This window comes from Pongo abelii, chromosome 13 (assembly GCF_028885655.2).
Source record: "Pongo abelii isolate AG06213 chromosome 13, NHGRI_mPonAbe1-v2.0_pri, whole genome shotgun sequence".
Classification (NCBI taxonomy): Eukaryota; Metazoa; Chordata; class Mammalia; order Primates; family Hominidae; genus Pongo; species Pongo abelii.
The window spans coordinates 116,087,155-116,112,367 of record NC_071998.2 but is presented as its reverse complement, the minus strand read 5'-3'; the positions used below and the strand labels follow the sequence as shown (position 1 = coordinate 116,112,367).

General features: G+C 51.8%; 1 protein-coding gene and 1 long non-coding RNA gene across 3 annotated transcripts in view; one reads left to right on the top strand and one right to left on the bottom strand.

The window, feature by feature from the left end:
• Positions 1-241: 241 nt before the first annotated feature.
• Positions 242-25,213, bottom strand: part of OLFML2A (olfactomedin like 2A) — a 37,924-nt gene continuing 12,952 nt past the window's right edge. The window contains exons 3-8 of the mRNA XM_002820200.5: positions 20,030-20,137; positions 15,665-15,871; positions 13,461-13,710; positions 10,792-11,040; positions 7,152-7,337; positions 242-5,314 (exon numbers count right to left, since the gene is read on the bottom strand). Of these exons, the coding sequence (XP_002820246.4) occupies positions 4,710-5,314; positions 7,152-7,337; positions 10,792-11,040; positions 13,461-13,710; positions 15,665-15,871; positions 20,030-20,137 (1,605 nt within the window). The 3' untranslated portion in view covers positions 242-4,709. The remainder of the gene's footprint in view (positions 5,315-7,151; positions 7,338-10,791; positions 11,041-13,460; positions 13,711-15,664; positions 15,872-20,029; positions 20,138-25,213) is intronic.
• On the top strand, positions 17,855-23,223 carry LOC129048012 (uncharacterized). 2 transcript variants are annotated; one of them, XR_008509993.2, is made up of 4 exons: positions 17,855-17,982; positions 21,131-21,244; positions 21,579-21,808; positions 22,894-23,196. It is a non-coding gene; the product is annotated as an uncharacterized LOC129048012 (long non-coding RNA). The 2 variants fall into 2 exon arrangements; XR_008509994.2 differs by lacking the exon at positions 17,855-17,982 and adding an exon at positions 18,594-18,924 and having other exon boundaries at positions 22,894-23,223.

The following is a 25,213-nucleotide window of genomic DNA, read 5'->3' as shown; positions in this document are numbered from 1 at the left end:
AGACTACAGGTGCGTGCCACCATGCCCAGCTAATTTTTGTATTTTTTGGTAGACAGGGTTTCACCATGTTGGCCAGGCTGGTCTCGAACTCCTGACCTCTAGTAATCCGCTTGCCTCAGCCTCCCAAAGTGCTGGGATTACAGGTGCGAGATACCGTGCCCGGCTGACAAATTATTTGTTTTAAAAGTTATTAAATGTATGTGTTCTGATAAGGATATGGACCACAGCATTTAGTCCAGACTTTTAAATCAAACCTTTGATCATGTCTTTATTTAGATATAGCCCATCTTGTTGCAAAACAGATATCTCAGCAACTTACAAAAATAGATAAAGTACAATAGCATAAAAATAAAAAGATTAGGGTAAAGGTAAAAGCAGAAAGCTAGAATGAAGCGAGTCTAGTAGGAGACTCAGCACAATTGGAAAAAAAAGGGTCTCGAATTTGACTTGGAGCTTCCCAGCAGCCAAAACAAGGAAGAAAACATGACTGGTTACAAGATTCCTACCAACAGTTAGTCTGGGACTCTGGTACAAAAACAGACCTGGTTTATACCTTGACTCTACTGCCTGTTGGAGATGTGACCCTGAGCAGGTTGCTTAAGTTCTCTGAATTTGAGGCTCATCACCTGTAATGGGGAGGAATAATGCTGGCCTTGGGGCTCCTGGGTGGGGGGATTTGGGTAAAGCTCTAGAAGGGTCTTGTCCTCACTAAGCTGCATGTTCTTAGCTGTAAGAGGGAGTTGACAGCCCTACCCTGAGCGGGAGAGAACTTGACCGAACCTGTGGCATGAAAGAGGTGGGGCTGGATTCCAAACCAGGGCTCCCTAACTCCCAGCCAGGGCTCTCTGCCAGCCATCCAGTGCCGTGTCCTGTCATGACAGCGGCTTCCAATGCTAACCCAGAGTTAAAGACGCTTTGGAACACATGGGCTTTCAAGAGCCCTCAAATCATTCCCAGGAAAATCCCTCAGCTCCACCTTTAGCACTGCCCGCAAGGCAGGAGCTCCATTCTCTACCCCACCGCAGAGAAAGCAGATTAAATGTAAGGCCTGGACATCTCTAGGGGGAACGCAAGAGGTAGCCAAAGCCCCTCGTGAGTCACGTTGTTCAGAAACACCCGAGACAGCTTCCTTTGCCTTCCTTTGCCTTTGTAGACGAGGTCAGCAAGAACACCTGGTCCCCCTCAGTCCAGGCCCTCCCTTGTTTGAAGTAACTTTTGCCAAAAGTAATAAAGCCCAAGACAGGTAAAACAAACAAACAAACAAAACACCTCAAAAGCTGTTGGGGATCAGGTTTCCATGACAGCTCACAAGCGTGCAATTGTGGGCTGGTTCCAGTACCCCACAGGAAAAACTTTCCCGTCCTCTCCTCACCAACAGAACAACATCCAACTGTCTTAGAATTTTTTCTCTGTAAATTTATACTTGACTTTGTTCTAAAAATGACTGGAGGCATCCACTCCTTGGCTTGGCATTCAGGCTTTTTATGAGCTGGCCCCAACCTCCTTCTTGGGACTTCTCTGTGGATGCAGTTTAGGGATAAAAGCAACAGCCTCCGTTTCTGGAGTTGCCACTGGCGTGACAGGCTGGTGGCAAAGAACACGCACTGACCAGCGCCTGGAACAGGCTGAACTGCTATGTGAGCCTGGGTAAGTCTCTTCTCCTCAGTGTCCTCATCTATAAAATGAGGACATTCAGGATACAGACCTCCCACTGTTGTGAGGCTGCAAGGATATGCCCGCGGCAGGCTTAGCACAGCTGGTGCTCAGTTAATGATGATGGTTTTCTTACCTGATTTTGAAACCTGGTTCTCTACTTAACTGCATATGTGACGAGTGACCTAACTGTTCTAGGTGCCAATGTGACCATGTGTAAAATGAAGAAACTGGCCGGGCGTGGTGGCTCACGCCTGTAATCCCAACACTTTGGGAGGCTGAGGCAGGTGGATCACCTGAGGTCAGGAGTTCAAGACCAGCCTGGCCAACATGGTGAAACCCTGTCTCTACTAAAAATACAATTAGCTGGGCTTGGTGGCAGGGCCCTGTAATCCCAGCTTTTCAGGAGGCTAAGGCAGGAGAATCACTTGAACCCGGGAGACGGAGATTGCAGTGAGCTGAGATCGCGCCATTGCATTCCACCCGGGCAACAAGAGCGAAACTCTGTCTCAAAAAAAAAAAAAAAAGAAAAGAAAAAGAAAAGAAAAAACTGACCATACCCACTTACAAGGGTCTGAAAACAGAAGAGGCCTAGTGAATGTTTGGAGGCTGTGGCCAGGATCGTTCCCCCAGAATGCAGTGCTGCTTGCCCCTTAACTTTTAAAAATCAGCCTATTCTCACTTTCCTTTTTTTTCAGATTAATGAAGAAAGGGGGGCCTTCTCCTTCGTCTCACATGGTTGGGCTATGATGTCACGAAAGACACAAGTCTTGTAAAACCCACACCCAGGGCCAAGGGAGATGCCGGGGCCCCGCGGCCCCCTGGTGAGTGTGGAAGAGGAGCCTGCAGGGGTTGGCCGGGGGTGGGGGCTGGATGTGACCATGATGAGTCAGGCCTGGCTGGGCTGGTTGTCATCATTCCCCTGTATTCCAGGGGTGAGTTAGAGCTTAAACAAAACATCACCTGACAATGCCTGAAAGAAGTGTATTCTGCACAAAAAGCATTTCCTGGCCAGGCGCAGTGGCTCATGCCTGTAATCCCAACACTTTGGGAGGCTGAGGCGGGCGGATCACCTAAGGTCAGGAGTTCGAGACCAGCCTGGCCAACATGGTGAAACCCCTGTCTCTACTAAAAATACAAAAATTAGCTGGGGGTGGTGGTGGGCGCCTGTAGTCCCAGCTACTAGGGAGGCTGAGGCAGGAGAATCGCTTGAACCCAGGAGGCAGAGGTTGCAGTGAGCCGAGATCGCGCCACTGCACTCCAGCCTGGGCGACAAGAGCAAAACTCCAACTCAAAAAAAAAAAAGCATTTCTTTACACTCTTACACTCTTGGCTGTGCAGCTGACCTTCCTAACATGGCAACTGGTATTCAAACATACAGACATCCTGGGAGCTGGCATTGGGACGGAATGAAGGCAGCAAGGGCCAGGGGGCGGGTGGGGATGAGCAGTAAATGTCCTTCACAGGTGCTGGGGTGCCTTCCCAGGTAGGGCAGCCTCCATGTGGGGGAGAATAAAGGATACAGACAGAACCCTTCTGGAAGGAGATCGGCTGTGCCCAGCTCCCAGTGTGAGACTGAGCTGCTCTCTAAACTTTTCTGAGCCTCTTTTCTCTTTCATGAAACAGGGAGTTGGGCTAGAAAATTTCTTTCCAGCTCTAAAAATACTGTCTAAAAAAGCAGAAGAGGGGCAGGTTTGAAGGTCTTGTCCTCTGGGCTGTGTGGGTCTGAGGCTCTGGGGAGCCACCAGTGGCCCCGGGCAAAGTGGCCCCTGTGCATCCTCAACCCAAGTCCTGGGTTGAGCCAGGAAAAGTCCAGTCTGCAGACCCTCAGTTTTTCCCTCCCCGTTCCCGCCCTCTGGTTCTCTCCTGCAACCAGAAGAAGGCCTGATGCCTCCCCTGGACCCAACTACTCACACCATGTGTTCCGCAGCCCCCAGGCTGCTGGGCCAGCCCGCCCAGGGGCCAGGTCAGGGCTGGCAAGGAAGACGGAAACTGTGCCATCCTGGCACCACACCAGCCTTGGGCCTAGGGTCTTATTCATGGCAGACCCGGAGGTATCCCTGAGTGTGTAAAGGTCGTGGGTTTGAAAGCCCAGAGAAAAAGGACAAGGCGGACTCCGGGCCCAAAGGCTCTGGGATGAACCAGGGAGGGGACCCAAGGCCCGACTATGTGAACAACGCCAGTGCTTCTGGGTGGAGAGGGAGCCTCAGCTCAGCTCCCCATCCTGGCAGAGCTGCGGCTGCCTTCTCAGCTGCTGCTGCAGAAACAAATGACGGCACTGATGAAGAATAAGAGAAAATAAAAATGAGCATAGAGCAGAGAGGGGCCTTGGAACAGAGGACGGGATTTTCTCTCGGGGTGTGGTTTCTGCTCAGCAGCTAGGTGACGGTAGAGGTTTGGAATGTGGCCGGACAGCGGGTGGGGTGGGCTGGGCTGGGGGGCTGGCCAAAGACAAGAGGCAAGGACATTGGCTAAGGGGCTCAAAGCCCAGGGCCACCAACAGCTCAGCCAGAACAGGGCCCTAGGATGGCAGGCAGAGCCAGGGCCTCCACCCCACGCCAGCACACTGGCCCTAAAGGCCTCTGGTTCTGAGTGGCTCTGGGAAGGGAGGCTGAGTTGAGAGAACAAGGGATACCGGGGGAGAGGGGGGAGGGCAGGGAGGGGAGGGCGTGGTGAAGTCTCCTCATCTGTAAAGTGGGGCTGTCGTGAGAGCACAGCCTGCCTGATCACAACTGAGGTGTTAGGCAAGGGACGGTGCCTCTCTGAGCCTCTGTGTCCTCATCTGTTAAATGGGTTCATGATCTCCACCTCCAAGGGAGGTGCTAGGAGAATCAAACGGGTAAGTGTGTGGGAAGTGCTTGGCACGGTGCTCTGCAAGTGGAAGCAAGTATTACCCACTAGGTGCTGAGGAAGCTCAATCCTGGTGACCACCTCATGCCCAGTCCCAGCCCTGGGCTGGCCCCCAATAAATATTTGTGGACTGGGTCAGTAGCAGGAGCTGCTGTGGAGAGCCCCTCCCGCACTGCTGCCCCTCTCCGGGGAGCACAGGTCTCCACTCAAACCACAAAGTGGAGGGTGTAGGTGAGCTGGTGGCCATTGTCCCAGGCGTACAGCACCCGCTCCTTGGGGTTGTAGTCGATCTGGGTGGTGTAGGCGTGCTCGTTGAGGAATGGCAGCTGGGGGCGTGCGTCGGTGCCCGTGTGCGTGTCGAAAGCGTAGGCGACCTGACCTTCCTGCTGGTTGTACGTGTCCACAGCATACAGGATGCCGCACACCAGGAAGCAGTTCCCGTAGGAGTTCCGCCTCAGCCGTGTTTTCCACGTGGTCTCCCGGTGCACGGAGAGATCGCTGGGGTCCAAGCGGCTCAGGACGATCACCTCGGGCTGGGCCTCATCGCGGTCGTCCACGGCGGGGTAGATGACCCACAGGCCGCTCTCGTCCACGGCAAAGTCGATGTCCGAGTGTCCGCGCCACTTCCAGGGTGTGGTGTCCTCGTATACCACGTCGGGCAGCAGCGCCCAGGAGGCCACGAAGCGCTGACGTAGGTCGTACTTGATGATGTTCTTGGTGAAGGCACGGTTGTAGTAGAAGGCGCCCTGGTACACCACGTGGCCTGTGCCGATCCAGTTGTAGGGCAGCTTGTACATGTTACTCCAGCGGCCTGCAGGTGGAGGGCAATGGTCACCCCAGACCTCCCGAGCAACCCCAGCCCACCCACATCCCCTGAGACCACCAAGGGCTCTCAGTGGCCCAGTGAGCGACTGATAACAAGCATGTGCAGTGTGCCTGGAGCTGGGATGACATCTTATTATGGCAGGAGCGTCTCCCAAAGGAGGTCTATCGTCATCCCATCTGCTTAAAAAGAAACAGGCTCAGAGGATCAAGGTCACCCAGCTCTGGAATGGCACAGCTAGGATTTAGACACGGTGACATCAGCCCCATTCTTTGTCTCCAGGCCTTCGTCCCTGCTGTTCCTCTGTTAGGACTGCCATTCCTCAGGCTGTCTGCTTGGGGAATGCCTGCCCGTCTTTCAGAGCCCCAGGCCAATGTCACCTCCTCTAGGAAACCTTCACTGACCTCCCTAGCCTGAGTGAGGGGCCTCTCCTCCAGCCTCCCATAACCCTTTGTCTTTTTTTCCCCCCAGGACACATCTGTAGCAGCCAGACAGAAGCCTTCATCTTGATACTTATCACTGGATTCCTCCACCAGCCTGTGAGCTACTTGAGCAGAAAGCCGGCCAATTTTGAGCTAGCGGAGGAAGGATTTTAGCTGTTCCAGGCCTTTATTTTTTTTCATATTTTTCGAGATAGAGTCTCTCTCTGTCACCCAGGCTGGAGTGCAGTGGTGCGATCTCGGCTCACTGCAACCTCTGCCTCCCAGGTTCAAGCGATTCTCCTGCCTTAGCCTCCCAAGTAGCTGGGATTACAGGCGCCTGCCACCACACCCAGCTAATTTTTTTTTTTTTTAATTTTTTAGTAGAGACGGGGTTTCACCATGTTGGCCAGGCTGGTTTTGAACTCCTGACTTCAAGTGATCAGCCCACCTCAGCCTCCCAAAGTGCTAGGATTATAGGTGTGAGCCACCACGCCCGGCCTGTTCCAGGCCTTTAGTTGTGACTCCATGGCTCTCGGGGTTAAGTCCAAACTCCTTTATCTGGCTCACCAGACCTGCCCAGCTTACTCAGTCACCATCTCCCCATCCCAGGCCATCACACTTCCTCTCATTGCCAGGCCTCTGCATGTACTGAGACTTCTGCCTGGAACACCCTTCCCTCTCCCTTCTGCATGGCTTACTCCTACTCGTCTTCCAGGGCCCAGCTCAGCATCACCTTCCCGGGGAAGTCTTCCCTGATCTCTAGGCTGGGTTCCCATAGCCCCTTCAGTGCTCCCTCTAATGCTGTTCTGAAATTGTCTCTTTAAGCCTTTGCCTCCCCCACCAGACTGTGCATTTCTGAAGGGCAGGCTAGATCTAAATGACCCCTTCCCGGCATCATGCCCCAGATCTGATAACCAGAATTCTGCCCTTCCCTGTGCCGTCAGATCCATCCTGGCCCCTGCCCAGACCTGCAGCTCCTTTAAGGCCTTAGACCCTGCGCACCTATAGAACAGGTGATAACCCCACCTCCTGGAAGTATGTAGCTACCAAGAGCTGATACATGGGGGGCAAGATCAGCACAGGGTAAGCATTCAACAAATGGAAACTCAGTATTGGCCCCTTGATGGTAAGTCACACTTGTGAGGGCAGGACCATGTCCCTCTTGTTTGCCGCTGCATTCTGGTTCCTGGCAGGGTGCTAGCACACAGGGGTGCCATGGGGTCTGTCTGGGCCTCCAGCCCAGGGCCCTCAGCCCAGAACCCCCTCCTTGGGGTGGCTAACAATCTGGAGCTCAACCAGGCTATACCATAGAAACCCACAAGGCAAGGAAGGCCAAGTCCCCATGAGGACCCCTCCCCAGGCTGTCCATACCCGGCCCCCTCTCCACCTCCGGGGTCCCTGACCTTGCTTGAAGTTTTCCAGGTTGCGGAACTCCACCAGGCTGTTTCCATAGTAGTAGTTGGTGACATAGATCCTGTCGTCTCGAGCTGCAGGGTCCTTCATCCAGGCTCCCTCGTTGCGCCCATAGCTGTGGTGCCTCACAGGGGGGTCCACAGCCCGGAGGGTGCCCTCACAGCTCGCCTCTCTGCCTGTGGGGAGGAGGGCAGGCAGCATCGGTACACAGACCCCCAAATCCCCCAGCCAGAGCAATGGGCTGGGAATGTTATCTGGGTCTAACTTAAATCTCTCCTGAAATTTTGTTTGTGGTCTTCTCTCCCCTTTCCTCATCATCAAAGCAATGCTTGATCATTACCAAAAACATAAAACATTCAGAAAAGGAGAATGGAGGCCAGGCGCAATGGCTCATGCCTGTAATCCCAGCACTTTGGGAGGCCAAGGCAGGTGGATCACCTGAGGTTAGGAGTTCAAGACCAGCCCGGGCAACATGGTGAAACCCGTCTCTACTGAAAATACAAAAATTAGCTGGGCATGGTAGGTGGTGCCTGTAATTGTAGCTACTCAGGAAGCTGAGACAGGAGAATCGCTTGAACCCCAGGAGGCGGAGGTTGCAGTGAGCAGAGATCATGCCACTGCACTCTGGGCGACAAGAGTGAAACTCTGTCTCAAAAAAAAAAAAGAGAATGGAGAAAATAAAAATCTTCAAAGTTATATTATTCATTATATGTGGAATCTAAAATAGTCAAACTCGGCCAGGCACAGTGACTCACACCTGTAATCCCAGCAATTTGGGAGGCTAAGGTGGGAGGATCACTTGAGCTCAAGACTTGAAGACCAGCCTGGGCAACATAGCAAGACCTTGTCTCTACAAAAAGAAAAAATTTTTTTTTTTAATTAGCTGAGCATAGTGGTGTGCGCCTGTAGTCCCACCTACTGGGGAGGCTGAGGTGGGAGGATTGCTTGAGCCTGGGATATTGAGGCTGCAGTGAGCTGTCATCACACCACTGCACTCCAACCTAGGCAACAGAGCAAGACACTGCCTCAAAATAAATAAATAAATAAAAATTGGCCAGGCGCGGTGGCTCACGCCTGTAATCCCAGCACTTTGGGAGGCTGAGGTGGGTGGATCACAAGGTCAGGAGTTTGAGACAAACCTGGCCAATATGGTGAAACCCTGTCTCTACTAAAAATAAAAAAATTAGCTGGGCGTGGTGGTGGGTGCCTGTAGTCCCAGCTACTCTGGAGGCTGAGGCAGGAGAATCACTTGAACCCGAGAGGCGGAGGTTGCAGTGAGCCAAGATCATGCAATTGCACTCCAGCCGGGTGACAGAGTGAGACTCCATCTCAAAAAAAAAAAAAAAAAAATAAATAAAAATAAACATTAAAAATTAAAAAAATTAAAAAGTCAAACTCATAAAAGCAGAGAGTAGAATAGTGGTTACTAGTGGATGGGGGATTGAGGAGATGTTGCTTAAAGCATTCAAAATTTCATTTAGACAACAGGAATAAGTTCAGCATATTGTATACTTGAATTTTGATTGCTAAGAGAGTAGATTTTAAGTGTTCTCGCCACAAAAAAAAGATAAGTAATGTGAGGTAATATATATGCTAATTAGCTTGATTTAGCCATTTCACAGTGTGTACACATATCAAAGCATTATGTTGTACATTATAAATACACACATTTAAAAAAATTATTCTTTCTGCAGTATGCCAAACAAATGAATACATACAATTTTTATTTGTCAATACAAAAATTTAAATTTTTTTCTTTTTTGGTTTTTCCTTATTTTACTTTTTAAAAAATAAAAAAAATTAAACTCTTATAAAATAAAAAAACCCTAAAAACTGCCATTATCCAAAGACAATTTTTTTTCTGTTCTTTTATTCTCTTTTTAAAAATTGTATTTCACAGATCACTTGAGGTCACGAGTTCAGGACCAGCCTGGTCAACATGGCGAAACACTGTCTCTACCAAAAACAGAAAAATTAGCCAGGCGTGGTGGTGTGTGCTTGAAATCCCATCTGCTTGGGAGGCTGAGGCAGGAGAATCTCTTGAACTCAGGAGGCAGAGGTTGCAGTGAGCTGAGATCACGCTACTGCACTCCAGCCTGGACGACAGACTCAGACTCCGTCTCAAAAAAAAAAAAAAAAAAAAAACCACACCAAAAAAACACAAAAAACAACAACAACAACAACAATAATAAAATTTTATTTAAATAGTTTTTGGGGAACAGGTGGTTTTTGGTTACATGGGTGAGTTCTTTAGTGGTGATCTCTGAGATTTTAACGTATCTGTCACCTGAGCAGTATACACTGCAGCCAGTATGTAGTCTTTTATCCTTCACCCTCTCCCACCCTTCTCCCATCCAAAGAAAAATGTAAACATGTGGCATTTCCTTCCTTTTCTTTTTTCTTTGCATGTACAGTCATGCAGACATACTTTAAAAAACTGTGAGTATACAGTTTTATGTATCCTGTTTTTAGCCTCCGTTGAGCAATTTCTCTCATCATTAAATAGCCTTTTAATGATGTGATTTCAAGGTTCTGCCAGGCCGGTGGACAGCTGTGCCCTGAATTTATCTGACCAGTCCTCCCCATGTCAGCCCTTCGCATTATTTCCAGTTTTCTGACATTAGAAATGATGCCATGATGCAACCACTTAAGCTGCAGCTGTTGTTCCCATTGCTGGTGGATCCTTCAGGAAAGATTCCTAGAAGTGGAATGACCTTGGACCAAAGCAGGACAGGGTTTGAAGGATTTTCACCACAGAGAGCCAAGATCCCTTTGGAAGGATGGAATCAATGACTTAACGAGGAAGATTTCTACCATGAGACACAGAGCAGAACTATAAATGCTGACATCAAAACAGGGCCAACGATTGGACACAGGAAATAAAGAAATAAAAATAGTTGCTGGATTTGATGATGGCATTCTAGGTGACATTTTAAGAAGAATTTGTTGAAAATACTACCTGGGCTGGGTGTGGTGGCTCATGCCTGTAATCCCAGCACTTTGGGAGGCTGAGACAGGAGGATCACCTGATGTCAGGAGTTAGAGACCAGCCTGGTCAACATAGTGAAACCCTGTCTCTACTAAAAATACAAAAATTAGCCAGCTGTGGTGGCAGGCATCTGTAATCCCAGCCACTCGGGAGGCTGAGGCAGGAGAATTGTTTGAACCCGGGGGATGGAGGTTGCAATGAGCCAATATCTCACCATTGCACTGCAGCCTGGGTGACACAGTGAGACTCTGTCTCAAAAAGAAAAAAAAAAAATTTATTTTGCCCAGGCTGGAGTGCAGTGGCACAATCTCAGCTCACTGCAACCTCTGCCTCCTGGGTTCAAGCGAGTCTCCTGCCTCAGCCTCCCGAGTAGCTGGGATTACAGGCACCCGCCACTACGCCTGGCTAATTTTTTTATTTTTAGTAGAGAGGGGGTTTTTCCATGTTGGCCAGGCTGGTCTTGAACTCCTGACCTCAGGTGATTCGTCTGCCTTGGCCTCCCAAGGTGCTGGTATTACAGGTGTGAGCCACCATGCTCAGCTGTAAAAAGCATTTCTTACCTTGAGGGCTTCACAGAAACAGGCTGTGGGCTAGATTTGGGCACAGGCTACAGTGTGCTGACTCCTGTGAGGCTCACTCACCTTGGCTGGAGACTTCTGGACCTGAAGGTGGCTCGGTGGGCAGGAGACTGGTGGTGGGGGTCGGGGTGGTGGTGGCGGTGGTGGTGGTGGCAGGGAGTGAGGTGGGGGTGCCAGAAGCCAGGTCCACTCTCTCGGAGGACCTGGGCTCAGCCTCATCCTGCTCTGCGGAGTTGGGCTCTGCGGAGTTGGACCTACCCTCCACCTTGGGCGGCAGTTGCTCCAGCCAGGAAGTGCCCTGGAGGGCGTTGTCTGCAGAGAGAAGACCCCTGTGCTCACATCCCAGCACCACCTGCTGCCGTGTGGGTCTCCCTCAGGTCCACTGGGCCCCCATCTCAGGGGCCCTCAGGGAATGGAGGGGGAGGCCTCCTCAGGGCCTCCTCACACCCAGAGGAGGGTGAAAGGTTTCAAAGTGGGAGGCAGGGAGGACTTCACAGCCAGGGCTTTAAACCCAGCCAGGTGGCCTCAGCCATGTCCCCCTGCCTTCCTGGGCCACCTCTGTGAACTGAGAGTCATGAGCCCACCATGCTGGACTGTGGTGTTGACTACAGAAAAATGTACATAAACATTTGCACAGATCCCAGCAAATACGAGGTACCAAAAAGGAGATCCCTTTCCTTCCTATGCATCAAGAACTTAGTACCAGTTCTCTCATCTGCTAGATTCCATTCTAGAGAGAAGCTCTTGTTCCCATTTTACAGGCCTTCTCCTATTACTCTGCCATGGAAAATGCAGCTGCTGCCAGAATCAAACGCAACAGCATGAATGAAAGTGCTTAGAGGGTTGGGCATGGTGGCTGGTGCCTGTAATCCCTGCACTTTGGGAGGCTGAGGCAGGCAGATCACTTGAGCCCAGGAGTTCAAGACCAGCCTGGCCAACATGGCAAAACCCTGTCTCTACTAAAAAATAGAAAAAATTAGCCAGGTGTGGTGATGGACGCCTGTAGTCCTAGCTATTAGGGAGGCTGAGGAGGGAAGATCACTTGAGCCCGGGAGGTCAAGGCTGCAGTGAGTCATGATCGTGCCACTACACTGCAACCTGGGTGACAGAGTGAGACCCTGTCTCAAAAGAAAAAATAAAGAAAGAAAGAAAGGAAGGAAGGAAGGAAGGGTTTAGGGAAACACTTTTGTGACACTGGCTGGGCACGGTGGCTCATGCCTATAATCCCAGAACTTTGGGAGGCCGAGGCAGGCAGATCACCTGAGGTCAGGAGTTCGAAACCAGCTTGGCCAACATGACGAAACCCTGTCTCTACTAAAAATACAAAAATTAGTCGGGCATGGTGGCATGTGCCTGTAATCCCAGCTACTTGGGAGGCTGAAGCGAGAGAATTGCTTGAATCCAGGAGGCGGAGGGTGCAGTGAGCTGAGATTGCACCATTGCATCACTGCCTAGGTGACAAGAGCGAAACTCCATCTCAAAAAAAAAAAAAATGTGACACCAGGGAGACAAAGGAACGGTGCTGTTATTACTATGATGGTCTGGTGCCCAGGGGACCTCCTGGTCAGCTGGGTGAGGGGCTCAGAGACCCCTTGACTTGAGGACAATAACTTCTTCCTTTTTTCTCCATTTTGGGCTTCCTCTTTGCACAGGCCCTGCTGTGGGCAGCCTGGGCCCTGGCGGGGATGGGGGTCATCCCCCTGGTCGAGGAGGACCACAGGAAGGCCTGGCCTCAGCAGCCTGCCAGGGCAGGGCGCCTGTTCCCACAGGCCTTGCTGGCAGAGTCAGATGCCTGCAGCTGTTCTTAGGCAGTGCCCCAGCCAGGGGTCAGAGGCTCTGTGCCGTGTCCAGACCAAGCTGGCAGGGCTTGGGCCAGCAGCTGGGACCAGGGGAAAGAGGCCCCTGAGTCCTGAGAGGCCAAGAAACAAGAGGGCTCTCAAAGGAGCCTGGTCCCTGACTGTTTCACCTCCTTGCACCCCTTGCACATGGGCTGGAAGGAGGGCTTTGCAGGAGGAGGTGGTCAGCAGGACCCAGGTTTGGGACACCCCTCTGGGACATCAGAAGACAGCAGCCATCTGGGACGGGTCTTAGTGGGGGAATTGAGAACCACAACCCATAGAGATGGCTCAGAAATTTGGGGTATCTTGAAACGTGTGTCTCTTGTTTGCCAATTACTTTGTCACCCTTCTCTGTGATCCAGCAGAGAGCTGCAGGAAAGATACAAGAGTCTGTGGGCTCTTCCTTGGGGATATAAGAAGAGGGAGGAGCTGGAGAGGAAATGAGAGATGCCCCAAAAGCCCTTGTCACTTCTCAGGAGCCCGGTATTCTCCTGCCCCCCATTGTGGCAGCTGCCTGGTCATAGGTATTTTTTCTCACTAGACTGTGAGATCTGTGGGGACAGGGACTGTGTCTCTACCATTCCCTGTCACCTGATCAGAGTGGACCTTCGGCACATTTTCAAATGCACAAAGAAAAGTCCAGTGAAGGTGAAGACAGCTGTAAATACTGGAAAGCCACCGAGTGGCCCTGCAGGTTGGTTCTGCCATTTCATCCCAATGACCCCCTGAGTGGGGTGTTATCCTCATATGTGGATGAGCAGAGGGCACCCAACAGGTAATCAATGGGTGGAACTGAATCTGGGGTGGTCCAACTGCAGAGAAGATGAGGGATGAGGGGATTCCTAGGAGGCATCCATCCCTGACTTCCCAGGGTCCCCTTCCCCCCCTACGCACCTGCCACCGCCTCGGTCACCTCCTGCTTGCCTGCCTTGTAGTAGGTGAAGCCCCGGATCACAGCCTGCTGCTGGGCCAGGGCACGGGGCTTGGCTGTGGGCTGGAGGAACCTGCCCTTGCCGCTCTCCTTCCTCAGCTTCTCCACCTGAAGCAGCTTCTCCTTGGGAGGTTTTGGGAGGCCTCTGTCTGCAAAGCTCTTCTGCACGCTGCCATACTTGCTGATGTCCTTGCCTTTTCCTCCAGCTGTGTCCTGGGAGGGAAGAGAAGTCGCAGACTTGAAGGACAGTAGACGAAATGTTGTGGGGAGTCCTGGGGGCTCAGCACGTGGGGACTGGAGGTGGCCTTGTTGCCCCAGGCCCTATGTCCCAAGCACTCACAAAGTCATATCTTTCCTTTACCCCACCACGGTGGCTACATCCGTGACTGGTTTGCCTCAGTTTCCTCACCCAGCTCTTTAGCTCCCTTGCAGGCTTGAAGTCCATCCTGGTAGGTTAGATTCCTGTCCCACTTCTCAACTCCTGTCCACTCCCCCTGGGGGGCAGGCTAGAAGGAACAGCTCCCCGGGAGGCAGCCTCCTCTACCTGCTCACCTTCCCAGCCTTGTCTCTCTTACTCATTGGTCTTAGTACGTGGGCAGGGGAGAGGTTCTTAGGCACCTAGGCAAGGTGAACCACTCATCCCAGAGTGCCTGGAACATTCCTAGTTTTAGCACTGAAAGTGCTGCATCCTGGAAAAACCCTCAAGTCCCAGGCAAACTGGGACAGGGTTGGTCACCCAACCTCTAGGATATGCCGTTTCTAACGTTTTGTGTTTTGTTATTTTCACTTCCTATTTAAATGCCGCTGATGCTGGCTTGGCACAAGAACACAGGGCCTGTGACATCACTCATTGTTAGGCAGAAGCTCCAGCAGATACGGCAAGTACAGTAGCTGGGTGCCTTCTGCACCATTGCCAAAACACGCTTCATTCTCGCCTGCGGAATTGGCACGGGAATGAGCAGGAAGCCAGCTGGGGGCCAAGGCACAGGCTTCCTAGCTGCTTTATCGGCATCTAGGTGGTCCCAGTTGCAGACACAAATGGCCCCATTATCACAGTGTCAGCAAAGGAGACCGAGATGCGGAGAGGAAGAGAGGAAGAGGGTGGGCTTGGCAGTCACACAGACCTGGCTGCCAGTCCCAGCTCCGCCACCGCCTCTCCATGTGACCTCTCTCCGTGCCTCATCTGCCAAATGGGCAGGGGTCACCCCTCCTCCCAGGTGACTATGGGGTTCACTGACAATGTCTGTGAGAAAGTCAAGTTTAAAGTAGGAGTTCCACAAATGTCAGCTCCCTTCTTCAGCCACTCACCAAAACACAAGGCCAGTATGAACAATGGTGTGGCTTGTGTCTTGCCCAAGGGTGACTGGCCAGAGGAGCCTGAATGGGGTTGAATCCAGTCTGCACTCCATTTGCCAAGCCACATACCCAGCAAAGGCAGGAGCCTCTGTGAAACTGGCTCACCCAAAAGTGGTTGTTCCTTCTAATTGATCTGCTCAGAGGGAGAACCAGCTTCACAGTTCATCTGCCTACAGAGAGGCACCTGCCTACAGAGAGGACGTTTATCACATTTGCATGCAGGCGTGTTATCTGTCATGGGTGGCTCTGCCTAGTGACAGAACCAGTGCCTCTGCTCACTCTGTGCTCTGAGCTTGGAGGTGGAGTGCCTGGGTATTGGCTGCAGGAGTTCTGTACCCCAGGGTGGGTTGGATGAATGGGTATCAGTCTGCAGGGGTCCCTGAGGCTTTGCCCACCTCCCTCTGAGCAGGCTCCACCCAGCCAAGGGCCCAGCCACAGCAGGGGAGGCTAGAAGGGGTTTTGCTGCAGCCAGCCTGGTCTCTGAGGGCCAGGCAGGGGGCACCACCTCCACAAGCTTGTCCCTACTAGTTTCAAACTTGGGAATGAGAAGGATGCCAAACACCTGGCTTAGGGACCAGCCCCCCTTGGCAGGATCCCCAGGCCTATCCCCATTCCCTGTGTTGACTGTGCTTGCTGTACAGCAGGTACCCCCTGCACCTCACCGTGCCAGGGACTTTCTGGCTGTGCCAGTCCTCAACCCCATCTTACAGCCCCAAACCCCCATTGAGCTGGCCCACAGGGCCAACATCCTGGCACAGTGAGCTCCCAAGCTCAGCCAGCTCCAGCCCCATGATCAGAGTTGGGGCCTCACCTGGGCCTTGCTACCAGTGCCCGTGGCAGGGGTGGCAGGGGCGGCGGCGGCATCCTTCTGCAGCAGCTGGAGGCCGAGGCGGGACAGCTCCTTCTTGATGCCCAGCATGATGGCAGAGTGATTCTCATAGTGCCTCAACTGCTCACTGAGGTGGCGCACGCTCTCCTTCACCACCTCGTTCTCCCGGCTCAGGTTGGCCCTGATGCTCTGTGGAGGGGGCAGGATTGGAGGTCTTTCCTGGGCCAGCTTCCTCTGAACCCCTAGCCTGGAGGGACACCCCAGCTTTGGTCATTAGGCTTTGCTGCCCAGTCCCCCGAACGGGCTTGGGGCAGCCGCAGCGAGCATGAGCAGGAAAAATAGGCTCCAAGAGACCCTGTATTTATGAACTTTTTAAATTTAAAAAGTGAAAGAATTAAAAAAATAGATAATACATGTGCATGGTACTAAATTTAAAAGATATCAATGGCTATAAAAATGTCAAGCTCCCACCTTTATTTCTCAGTGCCAACAGTTATTACAGGTTCCTTGTATATCCTTCTAAAGAAAGTCTGTATATTTAGAGGAACACATGTATACATACACTCATATTTTTACCACTTTGCTTTTTTGCTGAACAGCCTATTTTGGGTACTGATGCATATCTGCATATATAGTGCTCCGTTCCTTCTCATGGCCACACAGTACACCATTGCTTGAGAGGCCACAATTTATTTACCCAGTCCCTTATTTTTTATTTTTCTTTTTTTCTTTCTTTTTTTTTTTTTTGAGTAGCTGGGACTATAGGCACCCACCACATGCCCGGCTAACTTTTTGTGTTTTTAATAGAGACAGGGTTTCATCATGTTGGCCAGGCTGGTCTGGAACTCCTGGCCTCAAGTGATCCACCTGCCTTGGCCTCCCAAAGTGCTGAGATTACAGGCATGAGCCATGAGCCACTACACCCAGCCACCCAGTCCCTTATTGATGGTTCTTTTTTTTTTTTTTTTTTTTTGAGATGGAGTCTCACTCTGTCGCCCAGGTTGGAGGGCAGTGGTGCGATCTTGGCTCACTGCAAGCAATTCACTGCAAGAACCTCTTCCTCCCGGACTCAAGTGATTCTCCTGCCTAGCCTCCCGAGTAGCTGGGACTACAGGCACGTGCCTCCATGCCTGGCTAATTTTCGTATTTTTAGTAGAGACGGGGTTTCGCCATGTTGGGCAGGCTGGTCTTGAACTCCTGACCTCAAGTGATCCACCCACCACAGCCTTACAAAGTGCTGGGATTACAGGCGTGAGCCACCACCCCTGCCCATTATGGATGGTTACTTAAGTTGCTTCCAATCTTTTGCTACTTTAAAATTGTATACATAATACACAAATATCTTCTGCTTGTAAAATCTTCAAACAATGTAGATGGAGTGAAACCCGTCGGGGTTTTGCTGAGGGTGAATCTCTGCTCCCTCCAAGTCTCCAACTTCTCTCCTGGGCCATGCGGTCTCCTCTCCCAGCACTGAGCCCTGCCTTTACTCCCAGGCCTGTTCTCCTTCCCTGCCTCATCTCCCCTTGCTGGGGCTCTGGCTCCCTGCCTACTTTTAGCAGCTCCCACACCAGCTCCTGGATCTACTCCTGGTTCTGAATCCTGCCAGGAGCAGACAGACTGCTTAGAACCATAATGCCCCTGGCTCTGTGAACCTCCCGCTATCTAGCGATCTCCTTTGCTGGGCTGTCGCCCAAGCTGGCCTTGTTCACTGGAGAGGACTTGGCAACCTGGGGGGCCTGGCAGGTATCCGTCCCAGTTCCCCAAAGCTCTAGTAGATCTGGGATTCTTTCGTCTGAGTCTACTTTTCAGCTAAAGCAGGACCGACAGAAGTCAGAGGCAGAAAGCACCAGTCTGCTGAGAAGCCGCGGAGCAACAGAATTATGGGTCCAGAATTTCATTTGTAGAAATTGTTACAGAGGAAAAGATAACCTAAAAGTGATTGACGTCCAGTCAGCCCTGGGTGACTCAGGTTCAGGGACCAAGAGGCAGCAGGCAGGAGTCGGATATCCTTGGGTTCAAATCCTTGCTCTCTACTTCCTGGCTGGGTAACTTTGGGCCAGTAACTACTTCTCCAAGCCTCAGTTTCCCTGCCTGTAAAGTGGGCTATTATGTCATCATAATAACAACTAAATGGCAGGGTCACTGTGAGGACCAAAAAGGCTATGGAATATGACAGTGCATTTTAAACTAGATTCCAGGGGCTGGGTGCAGCGGCTCATGCCTATAATCCCAGCACCTCGGGAGGCCAAGGCAGGAGGATCGCTTGAGCCCAGAAATTTAAGACCAGCATGAGCAACATGGTAAAGCCCCATCTCTACAAAAAACACAAAAAACTAGCTAGGTGTGGTGGTGTGTACCTGCAGTCCCAGCTACTTGGGAGGCTGTGGTGGGAGGATCAGTTGATCCTGGGGGATTGAGGCTGCACTCTACCCTGGCCTACAGAGCGAGACCCTGTCTCAAAAAAACAAACAAACAATCAAAAAAACTAGATCCCAGGGATGACAGAAGTCAAAGTGTATGACAGATTTTCTCAATCTCATCACTATTGACATTTGCCAGATAGCTGTTTGCTTCTGGGGACTGTCCTGTGTATTGTAGGGTATTTAGCCAAATCTCTGGCCTCTAACCAGTAGAATCCCAGTAGCACCCATCCTGTCCCCCACTTAAGTTGTGACAACCAAAAACGTCTCCAGCTATTGCCAGCTTTCCCCTGGGGGCAAAATCACCCCTGGTTGAGAACTATTGGTGTCAGAGAAGAGAGCAGAGGGAAGCTGAGACCCCAAGTTGCTGCTTATCCCCTGGGAGGTTCTTCCCTTTGGCAGAGGGAGCCAGCCTCTCCCAAGTGAGGCTGTTCTCTCCCCACCTCCTCCCAGGGTGAACAAAAGCTTTTTGCATTTAATTTTTCCATAAGGTTATCACTTAGTAAACCATGGTTAACAGAAGCAAAGCAAGATAATGCGAAACAGAAGATAATTAAAAAGTCATTTTTCTGTGGCTGTGGAAACCATCTCTGGTTGGTTCCAGGTCTAGCAGATATACCCTCCAGATCATCTGGCTCAGAGTTACATGAAGTGGGTTAACATTTCCTGAGGTTACAAGAGGAAAGATCAAAGGAGAATAACTTCAGAGCCAGTAACGGGAGGGCCTGGAATGTACTAGCTGCACGGGAAATATTGGGACACAGAAGAAATTCACCAAGTGTCAGCTTTCTCCCCTGCTGCCAGGGGCTTGGTCAATAGTAGGTACATACCAAACACTTTTTGAATACTTAAAGCCACTGTGATCCCAACTTTGGGGTGAGGAAGGGGTTAATCTCCTACCCTGGGGCACAGGATGCCCAGGTGCCCCCTCCCTCTGTAAAGGAAGCTGGGAAAGGAAGCCCCCACGCCCGCTTCTGGCAGCTGTATGTCCCCAGACTCCCAGTGGCCCAACAGAGGCCGGATGCAGGAAACAGGCGGAGGTGAGGCTGTGCCAGCAGAGATACAAACCTCGAACCTGCAGCTTGGACCCCCATGCTCGCCCAACTCTTTTCTTGTCCCCAGGGGCAGTCCTGGTCCCCTGCCCAATCCTATAGCACATTCACCCTGACCAGGGCAGGACACGTAGCACCTCTGCCTCCACAGCAGCTGGGCACTAGCCCAGTGGGCTCGGTCAGTCCTGCCATGTTTTACCAACCCAGGGGGCACTCCGACAAGGTATCTTATTTTTTATTTTGAGACAGTCTTGCTCTGTCGCCCAGGCTGTGGCACGATCTCGGTTCACTGCAGCCTCTGCTTCCCAGGTTCAAGCGATTCTCCTGCCTCAGCCTACTGAGTAGCTGGGATTACAGGCGTGCACCACTACGCCTAATTTTTGTATTTTTTGTAGAGATGGGGTTTCATCATATTGGTCAAGTTGGTCTCAAACTTCTGGCCTCAAGTGATCTGCCTGCCTCGGCCTCCCATAGCGCTGGGATTACAGGTGTGAGGCACTGCGCCAGGCCACTGAGCTACCATGCCCAGCCACCAAGGATTCTTGTGTGAATGGTACCCCCAGAATTGTGGGTCCTGATCTTGATGCACTGGGGGCAACTGCAAGTTCCAGCTCCCTCTGAACCCCTTTCATACAACCAGCAGGTACCTCGGTTTCTCCACTCAGACTTCAGCTTCCTGCAGGCCCTTGAGCCAGTTAGACCTCTTCCCCAGAGGCTGGACCCTGTGGCCCGCATTTCCCTCCCCCAGCTCCTGGCTGGAGTCTGGCTTCCCATGGTCACCAGGGTGAAGCCTGGATTGCCCGGGCCCCTTCGGACAGTGCCCTCGGCCCTCAGCACCACACCAGCCTGGCCTCTGGCGGCAGCCCCGCCCTTACCTCTTCCAGTGTGTTCATCTGGGAGGCCACCTTGTGGACGTAGGCGTGCACCTTCATCAAGTCCATGCTGTACAGGGTGCCCTCCAGGAGATCCACCATGGACTGCAGCTGCCCGGGGAAGGGGGACGGTTAGGCAAAGAGTGCAGCATGTGGCCGGCCAGACACAGAGGGTAAAAGGAACCCTGCTGCAATTGAGAACTCCAGAACCTGGGCCAGGCGCTGTGGCTCACGCCTGTAATCCCAGGACTTTGGGAGGCCAAGGCAGGTGGATCACCTGAGGTCAGAAGTTCAAGACCAGTCTGGCCAACATGGTGAAACAACATCTCTACTAAAAATACAAAAATTAGCCAGGCATGGTGGTGTGCACCTGTAGTCCCAGCTACTTGGGAGGCTGAGGCAGGAGAATCGCTTGAACCCGGGAGGTGGGGGTTGCAGTGAGCCGAGATCACGCCACTGCACTCCAGCCTGGGCGACAGAGTGAGGCTGTCTTCCAAACAAAATAATAATAATAATTAAAATAAAAAAGAACTCCAGAACCCCAGAGCCTCAGAGTGGCTGGCATGGGCCCTGAGCACTCACCAGCCCCAGCCTGCTAATAATCACAAGAAAAACCACATGTTCCATCTTCTGAGCCCTTACCATGTGCCAGGTGCTGTGCTAGGGGCTTTAAGGAGTTATACCAATTGATCATTGTAACAACCTCATGAAGTATGTAGTGGGCACTGGAGGAGTTTGTCCGGATCTTCTGAGATCCCTCTTACTAGTTTTTGTGCCCGTCCCTGGCTTCCATGTGCCTGCATCTGTGACTCTCTTTAGAGTTGCTTTGCCCCCAAAGTGCCAGGGAGTATACGTCCTCTTGCAGCTGCCTTGAGGCAATGATCTAGTGACACGGACATCTATAATCCCAACTCACTAGCCCCAGTGGGGATGAATTGAGCTGTTGTCCCCACTCCAGAGATCCTCCGGGGATGTGACTGAGGCTGGCACTTTTCCCAAGACCACACCCTCACGTGGATATCCTCTTCTCCCCACCCTGCGTCTCCCACTTCATTTCCAGTTTCTCTGGGGAGTGTTTTCTTTTTTTGTTTATTTGTTTTTCAGAGACTCTGTCACCCAGGAAAGAGTGCAGTAGCATGATCATAGCTCACTGCAGCCTCGAACTACTGAGCTCAAGCAATCCTCCCACCTCAGCCTCTGGAGTAGCTAGGACTACAGGTGTGCACCATCCTGCCTAGCTAAGTGTTTTATGTTTTGTAGAGATGGGATCTTACTATGTTATTCCAGCTGGTCTCTAACAATGATCTTCCCACCTTGGCCTCAAGTGATCCTTCTGCCTCAGCCTCCCAAAGCACTGGGATTAGAGGGATGAGCCACCACGCCCAGCCCAGGAATATTTTCAAAATAAATCACTTGCACATGAATCTCTGGCTTCAGAGCCTGCTTCTGGTGGCCCAAACTAACACCAGAACAAACTAACACCAGGCCCAAACTAACACCAGGTGGCCCAAACTAACACCAGGTATGGGCAACTTTCACCCTTATTTTACAGATGGAAAAGCTGCAGTTTAGATGGGGGAAGTGACTTGCCCAAGGCCACCCAGCTGTTCAACGGTGGAACCAGGAGCAGAACCCAAATTCATATAAATCCACGTCTCTTTCCCAACATTCGGCAGGGGAGATATCATGAATCACCGTCTCTTTCCTATCATGCTTTATGGCTCCTGTCTCATGGTCAGACGGGGAAATGGCAGCCGAGAGAGGGAGGGCCTTGCACAACAGGTCAGCAGCAGGACCTGGAGCAGCCGCTGGGTCTCCCTTGCCCAGTCCAGGGCTCTGCCCTACAGCTTCCCCTCTCCCTCTCCTCTCTGTCACGCCTCATCAGGATATAACACTCCCTCCAGATGGCCAAAATGCCAGAGTGTCAGGGAGACACTGGCACAAGGGGCTGGTTGGGAAACCAGCCTTCCCTGGCTTCTTGGGAAGGGCAGTTCCTCGGGCCCACCCTCATGCGCAGCCCCACCCTGAGCCCTCCGGCATTTCCCGGGGCCTGCACAGGCCAGTGCTCCTGTCTGGTCCTGGCTGGCTGTTTCCAAAACAGTTTTACTCCCACCTTCCCAGGCAGTCTCAAACTGTTTGAAGTCAGGGAGCTTTTCTTTGAGCAGAAGCTGATCTCTAAAACAGAGACGGGGGCGGGAGGCTCTGCTGGAAGCAAAGATAGGCTCAGTGGCTTCTCTGCTCTCCCACAACCTGGCTTTGGCCCTGAGGGTCTGCATGGGACCCCTGGGGCTCTATGGAACACAGTTTGATAATCATGCCCATAGACGCTTCTGTGCCTCAGTTTTCTGCGTTAAGAAATGGGACAATAGGGCTGTAGTAAGGAGCAGTAGTGTATGGACAGAGCTCAGCACTGCGTGGACACAGAGAGGGCTTCATGAAGCCCAGCAGCTCTGATGGCTCCTCCCAGGGGCTACATGGGAAGCTCCCAGCTTCACTCTGCTGCCTTCGTGTCCACCAACATTAGCTTTGGCGAGGGTCCCTCCCTTGCGAGATGACCCTCTGTGGCTCCTCACTGCCCACATGTGGCTTCTCATCTCCTGACTCTGGCATCTGACCCCTCCATGATCTGCCCCTGCTACCCTCCTCCAGGCCAGCACATGCTTACTCAGCCAGGCACTGAGGAGAGTGATAAGCAAGACCAAGGGGCACCCTGGTCTCTCACAGGCTGCCAAGGACACAGCAACACACAGGTGCCCAGATCTGGGGACAAAGGTAGTGACAAACAGGCATCCAGATCAGGGGACACAGATAGTGACACACAGGTGACCAGGTCATTAATGATGGGTGCTGATCTTTTCTGGGCACAGGTGTGGATCAGGAAAGGCTGCCAGGAGGAAGTTTTGTTCAGGCCAAGCTCTGTAGGAGGAGCACTAATTAGGCAAAGATGCCCAGGAAAGGACATGTGAAGTAAAAGGAGCAGCCTGTGCTATGAACTGGAGGAGAGGAGAAGGATGGTGTTTCCAGCCATGCCACTCAATGTGCGATCTGCTGAGCAGCACAGGTTCAAACTGCTTAATACCAGCCTGTGATACAATCATTACAGAAAATGGGAGTAGGTTTTTTTAGGAACTTTTGTGGCCACTTGACAGAGCAATTTTATATCTGTTGGATCTCCCAATAAAACACTAGATTTATCCTGAGTATGTCTGGCTTTGTTTCATTTTTTTTTTTTTTTTTTTTTTTTGAGACGGAATCTCGCTCTGTTGCCTAGGCTGGAGTGCAATGGCACGATCTCCGCTCACTGCAACCTCTGCCTCCCACGTTCAAGCAATTCTCCTGCCTCAGCCTCCCAAGTAGCTGGGATTATAGGTGCCCACCACCATACCTGGCTAATTTTTTGTATTTTTAGTAGAGACAGGGTTTCGTCACGTTGGCTAGGCTGGTCTCTAACTCCTGACCTCAGGTGATCCACCTGTCTCGGCCTCCCAAAGAGCTGGGATTACACTCATGATGCACTGCGCCTGGCCTGCCTCATTTCGTTTCTCTAATTCATTTGTATACCATTTTACAAAACTATTGGTTCTCGAGAGACCTTTAATCTTTAAAAAACTGGCCTTTCACCACAGATAGCTTGAGAAGCGCTGTGCTAGAGGAAGTCACAGGTGCTGGTGTGGCCAGAGAAGACAGAAGGCTCATGCCACACCCACCCCACTTGCCATTACCCAGAAATGCCCTCCTTTCCTCTCTGCCTGAGGGACTCTTACACAACTTTCAAGGCCCAGCTCTATCCTTCTATCCCCTCCTTGGGGCTCCCACAGTCCCTGGGATGTCCCTTGGCCACAGTCCCTGATCATACTGCCATTACTGGGGTCAGCAACTGTGTCCTCACAGGCCTGGAGACTCCTCGAGGCAGGAGCCATGTCTGGTCCCATCAGGAAGAAAAAGGAGTGGGGAGGTGACAGGCACCCTCCAACCCCCAGTCAAGATGGGGACAGTAGTTATGCTACTCAAAGTATCTCTCCTACCACAGCCATGCTGCGGAGGACAAACCACAGCTGGAGCTATTAGCTTGAGGGGAAGGGCTGGGGTAGAGATGGGGTGGGATACAGAGTAGGTGCCCCAGCCCCATCCTGTGGGCTCCCCTTAACCTCCTTCCTTGGGGGATGCTTATAGAGAATGTCCTGCTGAGAGAGGGGGAGCCAAACTGAACAGGAGGAAGCCCCAACCCTGTCTCCTACTGCCTCTGCCACCTTCTCTTGGGGGGGGTCCCTGAAAGTGTACCCACTCCCACCCTTGGGGTACCAGTGAGGCAGCATATCCTCTCCTCCTCCTCCAGCCCCACCTGCCGGGTCAAGTCCCCATTATCCTAAGCCAGTTCTGCTGACCAAGAGCCCTGTGGCAGCTGTGCACTGAGAAGGCCTAAGGGATTGTGGGCTCCTGGCTGAGAAGGCGGTCTCATGACCCTTCAGTGGGTAGGGGGCAAAGTAGAGAATTCCTGGGTTCAAATCTTAATACTTGGCTCATGCCTGTAATTCCAGCATAATGGGAAGCCAAGGGACGTGGATCACTTGAGGTCAGGAGTTTGAAACCAGCCTGGCCAATATGGCGAAAACCCATCTCTACTAAGAAAAAAAAAAAAAAAAAATGAGCCGGGCATGGTGGTGCACGCCTGTAATCCCAGCCACTCAGGAGGCTGAGATGAGAATCACTTGAAAGGGGGAGTGGGGTGGAGGTTGCAGTGAGCTGAGATCGTGCCATTGCACTCTAGCCTGGGCGATAAAGTAAGACTCTGTCTCAAAAAAAAAAAAAAAAAAAAATCTTAATACTGCCACTTTCTTGCTATATGATCTTAGGCCACAGACCCTATTTGGGCCTCAGATTCTCCCACTAGTAAAGCTGGTATCATAAGTCCCCTCTCCAAAGGGTTGTAGCAAGGATTAAATTAGCCAAGAATTAAATTAGTCAGTGTTTATGAAAGGGCTTTGTGTCCTCATGTCAAACGTGTACAATTCAGTTATCGAGAAGTTGACTTGAGCAGAAACTGGGTTTGTTCCTGTAACTGAAGACTGGCCTATGGCCTGGGTGCCTTGAGTCTGCAGGGTCCTAAGTGAGACCCATGGACAGTGTGATCCAGGGACTGCCAAGCTGTCAAGATGCCACTTTGCTTAAAATTCATTCCCCCTGACT